Source organism: Anopheles bellator, chromosome 2 (assembly GCF_943735745.2).
Source record: "Anopheles bellator chromosome 2, idAnoBellAS_SP24_06.2, whole genome shotgun sequence".
Classification (NCBI taxonomy): domain Eukaryota; kingdom Metazoa; phylum Arthropoda; class Insecta; order Diptera; family Culicidae; genus Anopheles; species Anopheles bellator.
This window is the reverse complement of record NC_071286.1, coordinates 65,595,389-65,616,545: the sequence shown is the minus strand read 5'-3', so window position 1 is coordinate 65,616,545 and position 21,157 is coordinate 65,595,389. Positions and strand designations below refer to the sequence as shown.

Sequence of the window (21,157 nt, the reverse complement as noted above, 5' to 3'; positions counted from 1 at the left end):
GTTTGCATTCCCTGTTACTATGAGCGTTGCTGAGACTGCAATCCAACCGGCCTAGTATGGGTTTAACCAGGTACGCTATACGTTGGGGATTTACGTAAAATATTTTCCGAGTTTACGAGTTATTGATTATTGCCAAGCCACAATGAAATTGAAATCCATTGTGGTAGCAGGGAAAAAAATCGTTTAAACCATCCCTATGTAGTTCTGTGCACGATGCAAAAAAAATCCAAATAATTGTTGAAGTACAGGATAAAGTGATTATTTTAATTTCTCCCCAATTGACCGATGGAAAGCAGGGAAAACTCAACTAAACCTCATATTTAATATTCCCTTTTGAAGTTTTGTTTCATCGGCCTCGAATGCGACCCGGCCCAGGGCCTTGTCGGTTTGTTGTGGAATTATATAAATCTCTCGCCCATTTTGCTGTACCGTTTTCTCATTTTCGTTCATTAATTTCATGCCTCACGTTTTTGACAAAGTGTCGAATAATAAAGCAAACCACTAGCAAAAACCTTACCTACCCCAACGAAGAGAAAAAAGAAACGGAAAACCTGTTAACGGCAACATACAGCGAAACCCGACCCGACGCGCTGGGCATGCCAACGACTTTTACTCGCGGCATTATTTATGTTGCAGCTGAGCATAATTTCCATCATCGGATCCGAAAAGGATCTCGGACGCCTCCGGGCGAAAGCGGAGCAAAAGAAAGTGCCTCAGAGTGCGGAGTGGTGGCCATTGGCTCGGCCAAACCCCGGTGCTTCGCGTGCGCGCGCGTGTGGTGAAATATAGGAAAAGTTAATTCGTTTGCTCGGTTGGCCGTAAGCCCATAAAACGTGCGGGGCCGAGCGCCAATGACGCCGTTTGAAAGTGGAAAACATAAACATGACCGGCGGCCGACCCGTGAGCGCCGAAGTACTTTGGTATTAATTAATTTATTAGCCAGAAATTTGAACCACACAGCATGGCGATTTTTCGGCCGGCGGCCGGAGTACGGGGAAAAAAGGGAACCAAAAATCCTTGCGGGTTGGGCACCGAAGATTGAGGGGCCGGCCGTTTTGCGGACCGCTCCGCGGGGTCACCGCACATAAAACTGGCGCATTATGAGGCAGCTTAATAAAACTCCGAGCTGCGAGCAATGGTGCCAACAATGGGTGCATTAATTGAATTTCTTCAACCATGTGTAATCGAGTGGTTAGTGGCTTCGATGGGGTTGCCTCGGGCCGGTAAAGGAAGTGCCGGAAATCGAGAGTCATTCCCCTGTCCAGATCGGGCACACCCGACCTCACCAGGACGCCCGACTCCCGGGAAAGTTGTGCCGGAGCGCCGCACCAACTTTAAACCCCCGTCGTGGTGTCCACCAATCATCGACTTTTCGTCTTTCGACCACGAGCAGCACATTAAAAGCGATGATGTGGTGTTTTCAATTCAAGTGGCATGAAATATGCAACCTGCGCTGTCGGCAACATGATGCTGTTTTATTTCCTCTCACGACCGGCGCAACGACGGCGCGGGAACGTGGTCGTGGGGACTTTTTATGATGCTGAAGATATTGGAGTGTTGTGGTTATTGAATGGGGAAGAATGTTGAAGAGCACTGAGAGATTGATGTTTCTAGTCTTGGAAATGTTCAATCAATATAACCGTATCACAACGACTAGCAGTTAAGCGCACGACGCAGCTGTGGGCCAGAGTCTAGTGAAATGTAAATTCGAGACCCGAGGAAATCCATTTGAAAAATTTTATTTTTACAAGCCATTCACTATCGACATGTCACAGTATTTTTTACAACGGAAAAAATCAACTATCATTCAGTTATTCTATTTTTGTTTTTGGATGGTTTAAAAGTAAAGAAAATGTATGAATAAACGTTGAAAGTGTATAAAAACTCTTTGCCTTTAATTAGGTAGTTAAAAGGGGGGGTTCTGAGTTCAAACGCGGTCGTACTACCCTTCAAGACGACCCATGTCAAACATGTCAAAAAACAGACACAACACCTGAAATCGTAGAAAAAACACAGGATGTCGTATTGGAAAATCGTCGAATCACTGGAAGAAATTTAGTGAAGGGCCTAGCCATCTCATTGAGCAGTATAACCAACATTTTGACTGAAGTTTTGGGTCCCTAAAAGCTGTTTGCAAAATGAGTGCCGCATTCGCAAAAAATGGAACAATGCACCGGGTAACAAGAGCATTTTGAAAATGGGAAAAATCCGTGAATTAAAGCTCCAATTGCCGAAGTATCCACCGAATATGGCCCCTAGTACCAGATTTGGCCCCTAGCAACTTCCATCTGTTTTCAGGCCTAAAAAAATCATTCGTGAAAAGATGAAAGATGAAAAGCGTTTTTTAGCAAATGACGACGTCATAACAGCTGCGGAAGCGTGTTTTGAAGCCTTTCCAGTTTTTCGCTTCGGGAATGGAATTCTTAAATTGGAGTCTCATTGAATCAAATGCATTGATGTTCAGGGAAGCTATACTGAATAATAAAGTGTATTTCAAACCATAAAAAATGTATTATTTTTTATGTAGGCTACGAACTTGTTGAACAGCCTAGTAATAGATGTTAGCCCCCGCTGATAGAGTAGTCGGTAACGCTCTTCGCTGTCAGCGCAGCTGACCAGGGTTCGAATCCCGGGATCGGTTGTCACTCAACCGGCCATGGTTTCGATTCCCAATACCGGCGCTGACAGAGGGGGTTGGCGCGGGACCAACAACCCCGCCCGTAAAAACGAACTGTTACAGATAGCACCAGGGATAATTGACATTAACAATTGTCTCTGGTGCAGGCCAAGACCGCACAGCGGTTGTAGTGCCAAAGAAGAAGAAGAAGAAGAAGAATAGATGTTTCACTTTGTCCTGACTGGTTATAAATTTTATTTAGAAAAGTCCAAAGCTGTCCAGATAAGAGTAAAAAAAGTGTATTGAGCACACTTAAGGCGTCCGCCATTCTGTCGTAAAAATGGAAAAGTTGCTGACGACACAACACCGAAATTTGTAAAATAAGCAACTAATAACCATGGGTGAATTGGTTCGTTTGGAATCAAGGTCACTTGTAAACGATTGTTTTTTTTCTAAATATTTATGATGCTATTGCCAAGAAGGTCACATTGGCGTATTTTGTTAACCGAACCACAAAGCACAGTTTCCCCTGTCACAATCATGTGAGTGAGCGGCTTAGAACAATACACCTAAACCGGTAACGGTACGCCACGAGTGGTAATTAAGGTAAATACTGTCTCTCCTACGTTCCAGCCTCACTCCGGGATCGTGCTACGTTCCAGCCAAACCAGATCTGCCCGACGGAGATGGCAGCAGAATCTCTTTGAAATCAGCCTTCAGACTCAGTGCCAGTTCTGCCGTTGTGCGGGGTGCGATTTACTTGACTTTTTCCTTCCCGTGCAAAGGACGGTCCTTTCTGCACCGGAAAAGTTTATCCCTCATCGTCGGGGCGAGCGCGGCAACCGGAAGACAACACTCCTGCTACTCGTATGCTCGTACATTTCCGGTCGACTCCGGTGCAAAATACACTCCGTCAAAGGGACGCACAGTGGGCAGCGGTCGCAACGGCCGTCATGCAGTCTTTTATCGAATCCTTAGCAAAAGAATTCCATAGCAAGGTATATATTTTCGGAACATTTTCGTAATACTTTGAAGCACATCACGAACTTCCAATAATGACTGAAAGCCAGCTAGAAGCATGGCCGTGCCATGTTTTCATGTTACAAATGAATATTTTAAGTTGAAACGAAAGAAAAGTGGGAAAAGCGGCCAAGATTATTTCAAAAGCCCTGGTCCATAGTGTCGCGGAACACGTCGCTGACGCACCGCAACACCGACGGCCCCGTTCGTTAGGCGAAGGACGCGCACCGTAAATGGCGTATACAAAATGGTGGTGTTTTCCGGTTGCCGCCGCCGCTGCTGCTGCTGTTGACAAGTGAACGGTTGATAAAGCGACCGGCGGTGGTTTATCGTGCCCATTCCGGAGCCACACGGGATAAGGCTCGGTGATGGGTCGTTTACATTCTTGGGGCCCCGGTTTTTTTGTCCTTCCACTTCCGGCCGTTACGGCTGCACAAACGCATGCATTGTTTTGTGATGCTCGGAACGGAACGCGCCACGGGGATCATTCGGTACAGAACGGTGAAATCTAAGAATGAAGAACAATCAAGATACTTGTCAAAGATATCGTTTTGCTCTGTTGTTTTCTGTTCATCTTTTGTTGGAGCACGGAGCACGACAATGGGCACCGGCAGGGGCTCGCCACCCAATCGGGAGCTAGTTCAAATTTAGCGCCACTCTGCCCTTCGAACACATTACCATAACTCTCGACCTAGCGGTGAATTGGCCATGAATAACGAAGCCTATTGACAGTGCGAGGATCCGGGTGGACTTTACACCAACACCACCCGAACCACCCTACACGAGAGATGGGGAGCGGTTTCGGGTGAAATGCCGGATAAGGATACGCAAAGTGGTCACCGCCAGAGCAAACACAAAGCACGGCCACCTTCCGTGCCGGGTGCCAAAAGCACATAATCCAGGTGTTACGCGCATCTCAACGCGCTCGCACTCACGCAAAGATAACGCGGAACCCAACCCAGCAAGGACAACAGCCAACACTGGCCCGGCAAAAGGACACACTAACTGAGGGGGGCGCATAAAAATGGCGACGGCACGCACGGGACACAGAGTGGCCGCGGCGTAGGATTATTTGTTCGGATTCCGAAATTAATTCAATTAGCCTTGTTTTCGGTGTGTTCCTCGGTTTTGCTTTTTGTCCAGCTTGCCATTTCGCTTTCCGATTGAAAGGTGTCCTGTTTTCTTTTTCGCCTTTGCCAGCTGCCCAACCGGAGCTTCGAGGTTTCGCTTATTGGGCACATAAAATCATTCGCAGCCTCGCATTGGGAGCGAAACCATCGGACTGTTCACCATTTCAAATGAGGCTCTCGGATCCCTCTCGGGACAGGGCTCCTTTTTATTTCGCTCCCTGTGGTTCCTAGTTTTCCGCCCCGCAATTTCTGCTCGTTCGGCGAAACGACGCAATAAGATTGATATTCAAATGGGTGCTCGTAGAGTATTTTAGGTTTTTGTTTTTCGTTATTTTATTTCCGGAGGATGTCACATCGATGCCATTAGTGTGAGCCCACTTGCAAAGGAGGGCACCACCCGGGGAAAAGCTGAAACTATCCGGCCAATTTGGACTCACCGGGAAGGGACACAGCAAGCTAACAATCGATCGGCTATCATTTAATTTATTTATGGCATGGCCTGGCAAATTTGGGTGTGGAAAGTGTGCGCGCCTGACCAAAGCTCTCCTGGGGTAGGTGGGTTCGGCGCAGGATGTATCAGTTGTTGAGTTTTACGAAACAAGGACCACTGGGAACAATAAATATCCATCGAACGTTAATGTTTCATACACAAACTAAAAGTAAAGCTATTTATAGTGTGGAGATGAACATGAACATGCTCAATCTATTTGTGAATTATTTTAGATGCCATGTTTTGGACGCGCTCTGAGGGACAAACGATAGGTTTGAATGCTCTTGTCGAAAGGCATGTAGAACAATGTATTTAATATTTTTTACGATTTGATCCGACCGATTCCTAAATTAGAAGGAGTGTATCGGAAACAGCAACAGTGCAAAGAGGAGTATTGTTTGTCTAGCCTTCGACATTCAACCAAGAAATATCCTTACTAAACAATTTAATGTACTTAAAGAAGCATAGTTTCCATGCACTTCATATCCGTTGAATTTGATTCAACATTATCGGCCATCGACAGTTGACCGGCAGTTGGTTTCAAAATCCTGCGCATAACCCCTGAACGTATGCAACCCGCGATGCAGCTTATTATATTTTCATCCAGCTCAAGCACGTCGGAACTGTTTCTTCCTTTTTCATGACCTCAAGGTGCAAATTTAGTGCCCAGGTGCCGGTTAGTGGTTATGGTTATGATTAAATTTAAATCATTTGGCAGGAAAAGTGAACCCACGACCCAGTTCTGCTTGTGGGCCCCTCGGATCAGGCTTTTGATTTTCGGGCTGGAGTGGTTAAATTTGACCAACTTCCCTCTCTAAATAAACTGCCTGCGATCCGTTGCTCTCTCCCACACGGGTACGGGACCCAATTTCGTGACCGACCCCGAACCTTGTCCGTGTTCCAGTTTAGATGCCGCAGCGACACCCATCCCGTGGGCGAACGTGAAACTTTTCACCAGTAATTAGAATCATCTGACACGGCACGGCCTACAACAACTACTGCGCTGCCCTACAGGGCACCCCTCCCCCACACTTCCCTGCCCCTGCACCGTGACTCACCGTGACGGGAAGCTCCAGTTCGTGCGTCTCGTTGCCGCGCCAAACGCTCGAGTCCGGCGCGATGGTTTGGATTTCACAGTCGAGTGTATTAATTTTCTCGTGCAACCGTGACAGGGGCGCTCCGGTTGGGCGTGTAATTAAGTTTTCTGCTCCCTGGCCGGAGCCGCTGGACGATGTCACGGTCGCCACCGGGGTGCTCTTGGCTGTCGTCGTCGTGGTCGTCGCCGGAGGGCGCACCGGTTTGGCCAGCTTCGCCGTGGCCGCAATGATCGCCGAGGCGGCCGACCCCAGTGACTTTATCTTGCCCTGCGGTTCCACTGGGCCATCCACGGTGGCCGACTGCTGCGCCTTCGCGGTAGCCAGCGGGTCCTCGTTCAGCACAAAGTTCGTCTTGAGCGTGTGTTGCTTCAGCTCCAGTGTGGCCAGCGGTTTTGCCGATTTCCGGCCGTAGCTGGCGGACCCACCGGGCGGGACTGCCGACGAGGGGTTGGCCGGCTTCGATAGGGTTTTCGCACTTATGATGTCCTTCTCCGACAGGATGGCGGCACCCGGTTTCGGCTTCAGTCCCACCGGGCCAGTCCGGTTCGCTGGCTGCTGCGGATGATGATGCAACTCGCTGTACAGCTCCTTGCTGTTGTAGAACTTGGTGGTGGAGAACTCGGGTTTGTCCTTCTTGCCCCCGACTCCGAGCAGGTCCTGCGCACCGCCGGCACCCCCTCCGGGAGCACTGTTGTCCGTGTTGAACTTGGTGGCCGCAAAATCGATCTTCCGGAGTGGGGCCTGTGTCTTGGCGAGCTGCGCAAGCTTCGTGGCCGTCGCCGGATCATTCTTCTTCACGCGCCGCGGAATGAACAGATTACCGTAGCCATCTGCCTTCACGATGTCACTGCCACTGACCGGCACTCCGAGGTCCTCGGGGAGCGCGCTGGGCGATGTGGCCGGTGTCTGCGTGGTGTCCTGCTGCGAGGACGAGAACGTCACCGACGAGATAGCGATTGTAATCACCTCGTCATCCTTGCGGGGTTCCTCCTCGGTGGCCACCACCGCCGGTGCCCCAACCATCGCATCCCGGTACTCGTCGTCATCGTCCCCGGCCACGGTGCCCTCGAACTGCCGGAAGCCCTTAAAGTTCTCCTCGATGCGACTAATTACCTCGTCGTTTTCCTCCAGCCGCTCGGTGATGTTGTCCGTCGTCGGCTTGCTGCTGGCCCGCTCGTCGCTGGTCGACGTTTCCGAGGTGTCATCGATCAGTTCGATCTCAATCTTGGTCGTCGAGATGTCGCCACCGTCCGGGCCGGTCACGTTGTTGGCAGGACTCACCACCGGGCTGCTGCTCACACTCGTGGTGGCGCTGCTGGCGCTTGTCACCGTGCCAACGCTCGATGGCCGCTCCAGACCATCGGCCAGCGCTTCCTCGGTCAGCTTCTCGTCCACCTCGGCCGTCGTCGTCAGGACGGGCAGTACGTCCGAAGGCTTCACGATGGTGGACTCGAACAGTCGCTCGCTGTCCTCGTTACGCAGGATCGCCTTCTCGCGCAGCACTTTCTCCGCTTCCGGCTCCTGGATGGTGTTGGACTGCTGGCGCTGCAGCGGTTGCTCCTTGAAGTCCTCCAGCTTCGAGGGGTAGAAGTCGTCGATGTTGATCTTACTCGGGTACACCGATTTGTGGAGGGCCTGCGACGGTGGCAGGTGTAGCCGGGCTCCCATCGAATCCGTCAGTAGCATCGCTTCGTTGTCGTGCTCCCGGAGCCCGTTGTCAAACTCGTCCGTCGTGATCTCGGCGATCTTGATGCGGTACAGCCCGTTCTTTAGGTTGCGCTCGACGTGGATCTCGTTGGAGAACCCATCCTCGGGTACGTCCGACTCTAGAGGCTCCAGTGGTTCGTGCCGAGCGTTATCCATCGCCGTTACCTGGGTGTTGACCGTGACCGTTGCCTGTTGATCGCTGCCGGTCGGAGCTACCGGAACCACTGCCAGCTCATCCTGCGGCTCGACACTGGCCACCTGTTCCGAATCCACAGCAACCGGTGCACCGGTCGTCGTCGTGGTCATCGCCTCCTGTACTGTGGCACTCTGAAGGGTACTCTCGTGGCTCGGCTCGACACCCACTTCGTGGAGGGTAACATTTTCCGCCTGGGTTCCGTTGGTCGGCTCGATCTGCTCCTCCTGGCTGGCCCGCTCCGTTCCCGTCACGACCTCCACCGTGAACAGGCGGATACCGAAGCTGAAGACTGGCGTTTCACTCTCCGGCTCCGCCAGGTCGGCGGCCGGTTTCTTCGCCTCGTCCTCGCCGTCGTCGTCGTGTGCTGCAGACGCAACAACCGTCGCTTCCGGACCGGAGCCCTCCGTCGTCGGGTGCTCCGCCGGCGTGTCGGCTGTTGCTTCCGTGCCGGAGCCACCAGAGGGCAGCACGGGGCCGGTTTGGCCACTAGAGACAATTGTGCTTGACGCCATTAGTGGCGCCACTTCCGCTGAAGATGAAGGTGGCGGAACCGACGACGACGACGACAACGGCGCAAGTGTGTCGGGAGCCAACGACGATGACGGGACGAACGTAGAGAGTGGCGTGGATGACACGTCCCGGCCTGGCACGTTCGCTGCCGACGGTGTCAGTGACGCCGACGGTGAAGATGGCGATGATGATGGCGACACATCCGGCGGGCTGTTTTCGACAGTGGGCTGCGGTGACGGCGTAGATACGGCCGACTCCACTGGGGCCACTGGGGCGGCCGACGGTGACGCCGCCACCCCGGGAGAGGTAGTGACGGCAACGGCACCGGTAGTCAACAGCAGTCCTTCACCGACGTCCTCCGGCGCGTCGGTGGGCTCCCCGACCGATACGCCCGCCGCCAGCACCAGCGAGACCAGTGCCAAGACGGGCAGGGCCGAGAAGAAGAATGCACCCCGGTGCTTCATGCTGAAGCTGACGCCTTGCTTTCGGGGTGGAGGGTTTAAACTGCAGCTGCAGCGCCCAACGACGGCGCTTGACGGCGTTCGGTTTGACGTTTGATGAGTGTGTTCGCGACTGCTGCCTGGCAGGCTGGCTGCTTTTGTGGTCTTCGATTCCTTCTTGTCTTCGATGACGGCCGACGTCCTACGGTGCACTTCAGGATCGAACCGACTGGTTCAGAAGCCGCTTGAGCCGATCAGTTCATCGAGCGTGACGCCTGCAGCTACGTTCGGCCTGGGGAAAGGAAGGAATGGATGAAGCAATAAATTAGTTTCCATCGGTACTGGGGCCATTGATTGATTCGTTAGTTGCTTACACCACTGGGGCCGATGGTGCACCCGGTTGTAAGCGTGTTTGGAGTATCCTGATGTCAAGCCGTTTCGTTGTATGTGCAATCATAAATCAACAACGGAACTACTCTTTAATATTAAATCACTTATATAGTTAAATTAATTTAATATCTCATTTTTAAATGAGGATAAAGTAGAGCTACCCGCACTGCGTAGCATTGCATACATAATGGCGTTATTCATACGTGCTCCATATCCAGCGCCTGCAAGTAGGCAATTCGTAAACTTCCAATTTAAACTTTCCAAAGCAGGAAAAATATTCAGCTTAGTCTCTTTGGCTCAACAACAACAACGTTGCTCGCACATTTTCTAAACTCCTGTTCTGGATTGAAGCTCCTGGCTTAACTCGTTTCCGGAATCCGTTTCTCAGTTCACAGCCCCAGCCGACAGGACAAGTTAAGCTGCCAACAGCTGCACTCGTGTGCGGAAGAATTTGCTGCTCCACGTGTAGCCAGGATGGCCTTCATTACTTATGCATAGGTTCGTAGCGACGCAAGTGTTACAATCCAAGGTGCGCAGCCTCGACACCTCCCGACCACCTAGCACTGCAGTGGGATCATCTTCGTTTCGTTATTTTAAAAGAAACAGGTGAAGAAAATGGCGGCATTGTTCGGTAGGTGGCTAGGGTGAGTTAATGAAATTATTCATCATGCATCATGTACGTGCATGTGTGTATGTGTGTATAATTCTGAAAACATCATCCAATTTGACACGTCCCAAGGAACCCTTCGGATGTCGGTTGACGTCACAGGATTAAACTCTGTGCTCTGGGTCACAGCACTTCGTCACCTTTCGCATCACCCGAGTATGAGTTTCACTTTGCTTCGAATTGGAAAAACTACTCCTTGCCCGAAACACGTCCGCAAGCCTTTCCGTTGGCCAATGATGCGATGTCAGCCACCACTACGCCGGTCGGGATCATACGCATCTAGTGCTGCGGGTGATGTTTGTGAAGCGGGCGAATAAATTTGCGTTTTGCGTACCCAATCCCTTCGCTCCTTGTCGTCCGGTGGCCGGTCCGGTTCGGTCCGGCCGATGGGAATCGTTTGCTGGCTAAATACGGCTCCAAAGAGCAACCGGGACCGACACCCGGGCGAAGGATATTTACGCAAGTCGCATCGTCGTCCCTCGGAGACGGAACAAATACGTCAGCCTATTTACTTACTGCCGGCAGACCTGGCAGCAGATGAACAGTTGCAGGCCCAGGCTGGGCAGGCAGCCCACGGTTTGCTTGGCCCGGGCTTGGCGATGCGTTTCCCGAACGCAAACGAAACGGGCAAACAAATAAAACTAACGAAATTTTGTGATTATCTCGACCCTTAATTGACGGCTGGACAATGGAACAACGGCATGGCGAACAGCCGGCGAAGAGTCGCAATTGAAAAGGCGTTCCTTCTTCGCCCGATGGAGCCGCCCGGTCGTCCGTTCGATTGTTGTTTGCGAGGCAAATTATACTGTTAATTTAAATTAGTCGGTGTAGATTAATCGATTCGAGAAACGGGGGCAAATGTAGCCGCTTTTTGAGACTCAACCCCGGCTCGACTTTATCGGCCCAGCCGGGTAACGGCTGGGAAAAGCGCTCGCCATCAGCCTTCGGGAGCTAATGGAGGCGCCTGGTGGCCTGTGCTGAATTAAAGGGAAAATTCAATTTTCCGCATTGAGAACGAAATTAGCTTCGTCTGTTGGAAGTATAATGAAAAAATCCATTCTGCAGTCCTCCTTCCTTCTCTCTCTCTCTCTCTCTCTTTGTGTAGCTTCATTTTTAATAGCTTTTTTAAACAATAATATCACACCGACAGAGGCGTGACGTTGAGTTTACAGGCAGCTTGCTGCTCGTTTGGTAGTTTTCCCGTTCGCAGTATCGGCCACTCGGTGTTTGCGGTGTATTTCGGGCCGTTTAGCAGTTGCCCTACTTTGGCCGCTTGCGCACGTGCTCGCATCCCTTCCCAAAAGGGGTCCCCGATATGTTGGTACAGTTTTAAAAGACAAATATTTGTGGTCTGGTGGTGGGCGCTTATGGAGTTGCACATGGCGCCAATCTGATGGTGGATGGGACGTGCCAAATGGATGATGGTTTTAAAGTCGGGCGTTGCAAATTGTGCTTCAACGGAGCAGTGGCTTTCGGGGGCTCAGGTTTTGGATTTCGCAAAAGACGTACGATTTATATCAACCGACAGGACAAACATGAGCCCAAATCTAGAGAGCTATAGCGGGACATAAAAACATACATAACATACGAACGATTACCTTCCCCATAAAATGGGGTAAGATTAATTTCCAGTCTGGCTAAAACCAAGGTTGCAAGCTAGAATTCGAGACGGGACGTCTATGGGACAGAAAGTTATGGCCGTGGCCGGGATCTAAGCCGTATCCCTTTCTTCAACAAAATATCCATAGCTCACAGGTATTCCTCAGGGTCACTGACGGGCTTTAGTGCTCGTATGGCTGTGCCCCGGCCGCCTGAATGGCCACCAGCGGGCCGCTCCCGGTAGTTCAAAACGTAGTACTCACAAAACACAGTGGCGCCGCTGGCGAAACAAGATAAATTTTTATCTCCTCCGTTGCCTTCGGGTTTTTATTGCTGTTTTATGGCCTATGCCAGTGCAATTAATTTGAGCTTCTATTGATCCATCCATAAAGCTACGGCACCGTGGCAGCGCCATGTGTGGTTGCCACACACGGCCGGACGAAACTGACCGGAACCGGAGCTGGCTGGGCCAGGTTAAGCATCGCACACCGTACACACGGTAGTGGTAGTAGTAAATAACAATCCACTGATAACGACATGCTTTTCCCGACGGCGCCGTCAATGCGCAGATGTGGTGGAAAAATCAATTGCAACATTATTGATAGCGCTCATTGACTTCGTCCTGGTTCCCACGCATCCACGCTTTCGGGCGGGCGGTGAATTCGGGTTCACGGTGCACTGATGGCCCAGGATCGACCCGATGTGCACCCATTAACCACGGAGTCAAACCCGCCCCAGGAACCCGGAGGTAACCCACTAATCTTGTTTACCCTCGGAACCGCCAATCTATCCGGTGTCAGCATTGCAGCCCAAGCAGCCCGAGAATGCTCGAGATCGGATCTGGTGCCTATCCCGATGGGGCCTTTGATGTTGGGTTTAAATTTCCTTAACCTTGTTTGCTTTCGGTTCGACCGGCAAGGGGCCAGCACTTCGGTGGGTATCTGGACTAGCATACAAACGATGGGAGCGTGGAATGAATGAAGGTTAGTTTGTGGGCCTCCTCCAAAGCATAGCTCCGATTGAGATAGTAATCCCCTGGCCAACCCCAGTCTCTCGAAGTGACGATGAGAAACGGTACCCTGGAGGATGCTAACCACAGATGCCCTGGTAACAGTAATAAAAAAAGTAATAGCAAAAGTATTTAAAAGAAGATAGATTACGAGCTACCAGAACTGTAGTGCGCTTTAACAAACTACTATTCTTTCATGAGGGTTCCAGTGACTTTTGAATGTCAGCATTTTAGTTAATTAACTTCAAAATATTCATGGCATTGGACGGTCTGGTTTTCGCATCGTCTCATAGGGAATGATAAACTTTTCCACAGTATTGGTGCCCGCAATACCCACTCACTAGTAAACGGAATCCCAGGCAGTCATCAATTAGGCCGATTAGGTAACGTTATTGAACGGAATGTTTCTTTTTAGCTTTCCGGGAAAAAGGCTACCGATAAATAACAAAAGTTTTGGGACCGTCTTTCTGATGGAAACTCTAATTAATTGAGTATTTTCCGGAGCTTCGTACTTCTGAGCGTTTCTTCGTTCTCCTTTGGGCTTTTAATTAAAGCCAAGCAAAAGTACTGGACCAGGTAAAAGAATTGAGTATAAAAAGTTTCCATTTTCTACTTGCTACTTTGTTGGCACAATCGTCCTGCCTTGTCTATAGACAAATAGTTTGATTTTTTTATTTTGTAAATGCATTTTATGCTGCACTCGTGTACAGTGCCACCCACGGCTTCGTCAAGCCCATGGAAATGGGAACCGGAGCAATTGAATGAATGGAATAAAACAAGAATGGAACAAGGCATTATGCATTGTTCCACCAGAGCAATTAAACAATGAGTTTCTAGAACGGAAATCAATGCACATTGGCGGTACCGTTTAAATGAACAATTTTAATGGAGTATAGAACGCATAGTTAAATCCAACAGTTCCATTTAAATTCCTTTGTCCTTCGTTTCCGACATTAGTCGGATTGCCGTTGTCCTTCGTCCCGGCGGTGAATAAATTGTCAGAAGCTGCGCCTGCAACATAACCTTTTTCGCATTCCATCCTGTCACCATCGATCAATGGAGGAACATGTTAAGAACGGCAGCTGTTGGTGTATGCGGAATGATATCCGACACGAACAGGAAATTCCAACGTAATAACTTCAATAATTATGAGACGTCAAACTTATGTTGCGATCGAAAAGTTCTGGCACCACCAGAAAAACCAATCTGTCGCTTGATGGGCAACCCAGCGCACCAGAAACCAGGAGCCCCGAGCCCTAGAATGGTGCGAGAAACAATCAAAGAAATAATTACGATTACGAAAGTTAGTTTCAGCCGCAGTAGGTGGCACCGGGGCGATTGATTCGTTCGAGAGGAAATGTTATTAAGAATACGATTATGCGATTATGCTGGGTCACCCCGGGTTCGCGCCGAAAGGGGATGCCTGTCGGACAGCCGTGCATTACATTAAGCCGGGTGGCGACGGACCCCGCTGTCATTAACATGATTGACCGGCTTGACGAGCATAAGTTGGTGCGCAACGAATAAAAAGCGAAGAAAGAGGGCAACAAACAGCAGTTACAATGCAGCTTAATTCGTCGAGTGGAGCACAATTGGAGCCTGCTCGTCCGCGTATGGTCGGTCCGTAGCTGTTCCGACGGTGTTTGCAGCATTCCAATCGCACGCCCCGTCGCCGGTGGCTGTTCGGTGGATTATGGTGCCGAGCAAACATTATCCTGCATTAGCGACTCGCCGCGTCGCAAGCTTTACGGCAAAAACTTTTGCTAAAATATGGACCCCGAAGAGGAGTGGTGCGAAAATTTTAACTCTAAAATCCTTATCGCAAAGATTGTTTTTTGACCCCCCCTAGTATCCGTTCGTCCGTGCGGTACTCGAGATGGCGTGCGCATCTTTCTCTCTCTCACTCGCTCTTCGGTGCTTAACGATGGAGTAATTGTTCGGCAAACCGTTTTCCCGCCAGTTGTCTTCGCTGGGTTGGGGGTCGGGTGTAAGTTTGAAAGCTTTTCGCTTCGAGCACGTTCGGCCACCCTCAATTAGAGCTTTGGAGTCGTCGTTGGGTGGCAACGCCAGTCAAGGGTGTGGTGCGAAGGACTGGTGACCACCACTCGGGCAGGCACACAAATACAGAAATTTTTCACATAAACGCTCGTATCAGCTGGGCCAGCCAAATGGGTGGCGATGGGTGGCCGGAGTTTTATGATTCCAAACAAAAAAACCGGCCACCACGGTAAGGTGCATGTCAGGGCCATCGCTTACGGATGAAACGAAATCAAAATGGGCATTTATGAGGACTTTTTAGCTTTTATGCTTGTGCGATGTGAAATATGGTAAAATAAAGTATTATTGTATAGAAGCTGCTATACACTGGCGAAGTAACTTTTTATGTAGTATTTATACTGTTATGTGCTCGCACCACTACAGCATTGAGAACGTGCTTTGAAGTATAAGCATTGCGGCTTAAAATACCAATGCCAAGCGAGTAAATCGTTCCTTCAAAAGATGGTCTTGGGCCAAACTTGTGCTGAACAGACATTAAATAAAGTAGCAAATCGCAACTAAAAGATTAACAAAGATCAATATGTAACTTAATCGTCAACTAATGAATCGGTCAGTGGTATTAGAACATTAATAAAATCAATTAAACCCTGTAAAGTGCATCAAATCGATAGCAAAGCTTTAGGTTGATTCTTAACAAAGTTGTGCCTGATCGATAGATTAATGAATCAAATTATCAAAACAAGATAATCGACCTTTTCAACCAATAACTAAAATTTAAACCAAATTATATACTCAAAACGGGATGCAAGTTTCAAAATAATCCACATTAGCGAAGGATCCGGAATGATCGGTTGCATAACTTCATAATCACTCTCTCTCTCTCTCTCTCTCTTTCTCTCTCTCTTTCTCTCTCTCTCTCTCTTTTGCTCTCTTTTTCTCTTTCTCTTTCTCCCGGTCTCTGCCAGTGGCTTTTTCTCAGCTCATAATTACTCCCCTGGCACCCAATCAATAACGGATTCACCGGACGGTGCTCTCGATGCTTTTATGGAGCGCCGCAAGTTTTCCCAAAAGTAACGCCAGATAAGCAGACGCGTGGCACAGATAATGTTCCACGCATTGATCGTTGATAATGAAACAGATTTGCAACCCCGCCACCAAATTAATCATCCATCTATCACTGTCAGGGCCGCGCAATAACATTTGTGTGCGAATGTAGCATTCATTTTGCAACACACAACACCGAGCTCCGATTGACGCACTTTATCGTTCTCCCAGTGTCGGTGGTAGGGCCCGCGAAAAAACAGCCAGCAACACGGCCAACAACCGACGGCTGGCAGCACATCGGAGAAAAGTTTCCCGCCTAGGCCCAACAGAAGCCAGAACACGGGAAAAACCGACGGAATCAAGAGCAAAAATAGAGTGAAGATTCGCTTCAAGAAAACCCAGGACGATCACACTGACGACAGAGCCCGCCCTCCCGGGCCGCGGCTCCAGAGAAGAAAGTTAATTGATCTCGTCGCTTGGTGCCGGATTACGTCTTCTGGGGCGCGTCGTCGTTGGTTGGTCGTGTTACCTTTTTGCACTCATTTCGTACGCCCGTCCTCGGCCGGGTGTTTTCCCATTTTCTCGTTCGATGAGACTTTGAACGTCTTGTCGAGCCGCCCGGTGAGTGTGGCCGGAGCGGCGCACTCACATCTTAAGAAAAGTGCCCTCCCCGATTGTCCTCCCCCACGGGGTTAAGTGTCCGCGGGAGCGCAGGCGGCGTCCTGTCGAGTCGTGCCAAGCTCAAATCGACGCCCTTTTATGTTGCATGCATCATAGCATAGGCTGTCGGCGTACAGTTCCGTGGAGCTTCGAGCAACACCCGGGAGCCGAATGGGGTTTTCTGTTCTTCTTCCTATTTTTCTTGTTGTTGCCCTCCGCTCCACCCATAACCCCTTTCCGGCCCCAGGTCGCCCGGTGCTATTTTGTAAGAATGTTTTATGAAGATGAAGAGTTTGTTTACACCGTCCTTTTGTCTCGACCAAGATGGAACACGCTTCGGCCATGTCTGCGAGCGTTCTTGTGATTCCTGTTTTATTTTTTTTTCTCGACTCGACTCCTACTGCCAGTTGCGGTTATGTTGGGGCCGTGCCTGCCTGCCTACCTTCTGACCTGCTGAAGCCGTGGGAAACGCTTGTTATTTTGTGCACCCATTTTCCCATCGCCAGGTTCCCATCTCGAGGTTTTACGCCGGGCAGCATAATGGTGGTGCGATTCTGATTCATTTTTGCTCCTTGCTCAACGCAAGGACACCCGGCGCCTGCCCGTTGGCAAGTGCCAAGTTTGTTTCCATTATGGGCACGATTATAAGCACGATCAGGTGCCTGTTTTGTTCAAAGTCCCCTCCGCTCAAGTTATCACTCTCTCAGAAGTTGCATTCCATCTCTATTTTGTATGGTGCGTTGTGCGCTGAGCGGTGTATGCTAATGTTTTCGCACAATATGCTCATTTCGCAGTAAACAAACCTGGATGGCCCGATGGTGTTGGGTACGCTGCACCAGACAAACAGTAATCGTGGATGGCAACAGTTCCGGGAAAATCGTCCCGAAAGCCCGACACAAAATGGTGGGCCAAAAAAGTTTGCCCTCATATAGAAAAGCATATTTTCACACACAGAAACATAGAAAAAAGAATGAAACAAGTGGCAGACATATTCGGAACGGGCGTTTTTTTTTTGGCGCCGTTTCTGGGAACCGTTCCAAGTTAGATAATTTTCTTTTGCCATGCCCATCAAAAGTTTGCGCCACCACCACACATTGCCATTCCTCTCACGTTCCGTAAAGACCGGCATGGTGGCGGCGGCACGGCTAAGAACCGGTCATAACACCGATCGATCCGGTGTCCGATAAACTATGTATTGATGCCGATGTATACTTCTTACAAATTCATTCCATGCTGCTGCGCGAAGGGAGTTGTTCCATTTTTCGCTCAATTCCAAAATTACGATTGACGTCTGGCACCGTGACAGGCACCGGCCTGTCATATAATTTCAATTGCCGTGCCGTTGCCGTGCAGTGCAGATTATCGGCAGGGCCGGGAACCGATTGGGTACAAATATTTAGGTCTTGATTCGTGGAATTAATTATTTTCCCCGGAAAACGGGCACGTAACATGAACGTCTATGGTTGAAGTTTTTAAGAATTATGCTTCCCAATGGCAATCGAACACTGGGCTGGTGCTTCCGAAGGTAGCGTGCAGCCATTAGCCATAACGTCAAGTTCCGGAAGTGTCCGATTAGATTTTCAACCAAATCACCCGAATCCCAAAACCCGTTTCCGGTGGGAGTTCTGTCGGTGTCGGTCTTGATTTTGTTTTCGTTTCGACTAAATGTTGCCGACAAAATGTTGGGCTCACGAAGGATATTTACGCAAAAACAGACTTTCTGGCAAACAATTAGAGCTAGAAAAAACAAACAAATATTTTGCCCACCGCTAGCGAATAATCAAATTACGGAATTCGTTCCCTCATCGCCCTGTTTTTGGGATGGTTGCTCCTGTCGAGTGGGCGCCTGTTTTCGGTGTACCCAACAGTAATTTCTTACAAAATGCGTCGTCGTCAACGGTCTTTAGCATAAGGAAGTGGCCGCGCCTCGAACGAAATCGAACAACTCGCCCACCCGGATGCCGCTGATAAATGAAGATTTATGTTTTGCCAACGTTCCAACTCCAACTGCTACACGGAAACGCGCCAATCAGGGAGCGCAGGGTTTCCGTGGAAAACCGTTGGCCCTCGCCTGCGGCAGGATTTCGACTCCAAAGCTACTCCTCGCGCGAAGTGGCCGCGAAGCCAATTTGTGCACCCACCAGGGTCGGGGCGGGCGGTGGAAATGTGAAACACAAACGAATGGATATTGTTTCAATTTGTGTCCGCACGTCACCCCGGCTCCTCGTTGCGAACGAACGCTACCGTTCCATTCCGGGAGCGGCAATTTAATTAAGCTTTTCAAATTGAGAACAACAAAACGGGCAATGGGAAGTAACGCAAGAAAAAAACCAACACAACACGGAACATAAATCGCCACCGCCACTTTCCACTTACCGAACACGCTCCTGTCCGCAGCCGGGTCCGCTTCCGCCTCGCGCCGGTTTACTGGTCGATGTTAATGAACGAACGAACGGAACGAGGGTCCACTGTTTGCTCCACGCGCGGATCCGTCAATGTTTGAACGGGTTCCAAATTACGACAATTATCAGTGTTTGGTCGTGGCCTACCCACGCCACCTCCGGTCACCTGGCTGGCTCACCGCGCCTTTCGGGTTTGTTTTTCTTCCGGCCACTCTCTTGGGCAGCGGCTGCTTTGCGTCACTTCACTTCACGAATTACACACCATCACGACGCACGCACGGACGCTGCTGGCTGGGCTGGCGGGTTGGCTACAAAAAATATTACAACCAAAATTTTTTGTGATCATGCGTGGCGATAGCACAAGCTAAAGAAAAATATAAAAATGTGTCCCAAGGACCCCAGCGAGCGAGCGCGAGAGAGAGAGAGAGAGAGAGCGAGCGTGAACACCTCCAGCGCCATCGAGCGACATAAATTGAAACGGTACGCAGAAAAAGGTACTCCAGGGCCCCACGCCAGGGCAAAGGTTCAACGAGCCGAACCGTGCAAAAGAAACATTCGGTTTCGAGGCTTTTTTCAGCCTTTTTTCTTCACCTTCTGTGAGGCGCCCAAAAAGCGACATAAATCATGCAACAGCGTGTCCTTTGGTGGCCACCATCCGCCTGCCCGCCAAAGATCGCTCGCTCTCCGCAGCTCCCGGCGACCCGGTTCAATTGTTTTCCGGCACAGATTTTTATTGCTTCACGACGGCGGAGAAGGTAGCCATTCCTTCGCCCAAGACGCAGTACATTACACTTCCTCGGGTTTGGTTGGTTTATTGTTTCGCTCGCGATCGAGATTTGGTGGTCTGTCCGGTCCGTCGTCCCAAGGATCCCTGCACCGGTGCTGTGGTGCATAAATTTTCCGGTGGCCACACTCCGGCAGCGTTCCACACGTGCGTCCTTTCACTGTGTGTGTTGCCGTTTGTCGCCTTCATTTTTAACCAATTCTGTGACACATACACGGAGCGAAGATCGTGTTGCTTACAGGGACTAACTGAAGGAAACACCTAACAGACACAAATACACGTTCGCGGGCAACACATGCAAATGATAACAATAATAATAGTAATAAAATGGCCCCCGAAGCAATAAAAAGCAGCCCGTTGGCAGCGCCGAGGCGAACGATTGCCATAAATTGCCACTCGAGTCGAGAGCCGCCAGCCTCGCGAGCGCCGCGAAGGGTTCTCGAGCCACCGGAAGCAGCAAACCGCCCTTCCGGTGCCCAGCGTGTGTGGGGAGGGACTTCCGTTGCCGTCGTCGGTGTGTGCTAAGTGATATCACCTTGCGCTTTCGAATGCGTGTCATGCCAAAAGGCGATGATGGGTATAATTTAGGATTTATCTTGCCACATTTCGGGAGCGCCGTCGCCACCACTGGGACTGATCCGGTGGTGGTGGTTTTGAAGCGATAATTCGATAGGGCACCCGAACGTTGGGGACAGGTTGTTAAAGGGCCGTGATTCTAATTGCTGCTTGCCACACGCAACGGTGCGTTGAGGGTTGATTTTCGTTGGTTTTTGTGCACATCGGCCACCCATTGGCCACCCATTGGCCACCCGAGTCTAGTCCGCGTTAAGTATGATGAGGTTTTAAATGCCTTTGTAAGCGTTATCGGCATTAGCCATAAATAAGTTGTTAGCATTAAATGGCTGGAAAACGCGACCGTTTGCCCTTCGTCCTTGGAGCTTTTATTAATCGGACGTTCGTTTGTTTTTTAGATGTTTGTGGTCGTGACATCATCACCAAGAATGTTCAGAGCGATAAGATAAGTAACAGGTTGATTCTCACTGAGGAGTTCTCAGGCTGCCTTGGACCCTGAATATGGCTATTGATTTGCAAACGATTCAACTGAGTGTTTGGATTTTTAACAGTAATTTAACAATAACTAGAACAACTTTTAGATCCAAGAATTTAAAATTCAGGATCAAACGATGTAGCAACGATCAATTGGCATAGCAGAAGCTTTCAAAAGTTTCCTATCAATCCTACGCCGAAGGTTGGCCAAAGATCAAAGGACGCGTACTCAGCACGAAACATTTCATTCCACCATTCCTCTTGCTTAATGTCAGGATGTCCGAAAAAAAATTCAGTTATCATCGATCTAAAGTTCTCGTAGAATGTAAGCGATTTGAAAATTCCGCTTT

At 49.9% G+C, this 21,157-nt stretch overlaps 1 protein-coding gene across 1 annotated transcript in view; it reads right to left on the bottom strand.

Annotated features, from left to right (window-relative positions):
• LOC131207884 (uncharacterized) overlaps window positions 1-9,231 on the bottom strand; it is a 33,210-nt gene extending 23,979 nt beyond the window's left edge. The window contains exons 1-2 of the mRNA XM_058200517.1: window positions 7,725-9,231; window positions 6,316-7,619 (exon numbers count right to left, since the gene is read on the bottom strand). Coding sequence (XP_058056500.1) covers window positions 6,316-7,619; window positions 7,725-9,231 — 2,811 coding nt within the window. The remainder of the gene's footprint in view (window positions 1-6,315; window positions 7,620-7,724) is intronic.
• Window positions 9,232-21,157: the final 11,926 nt, after the last annotated feature.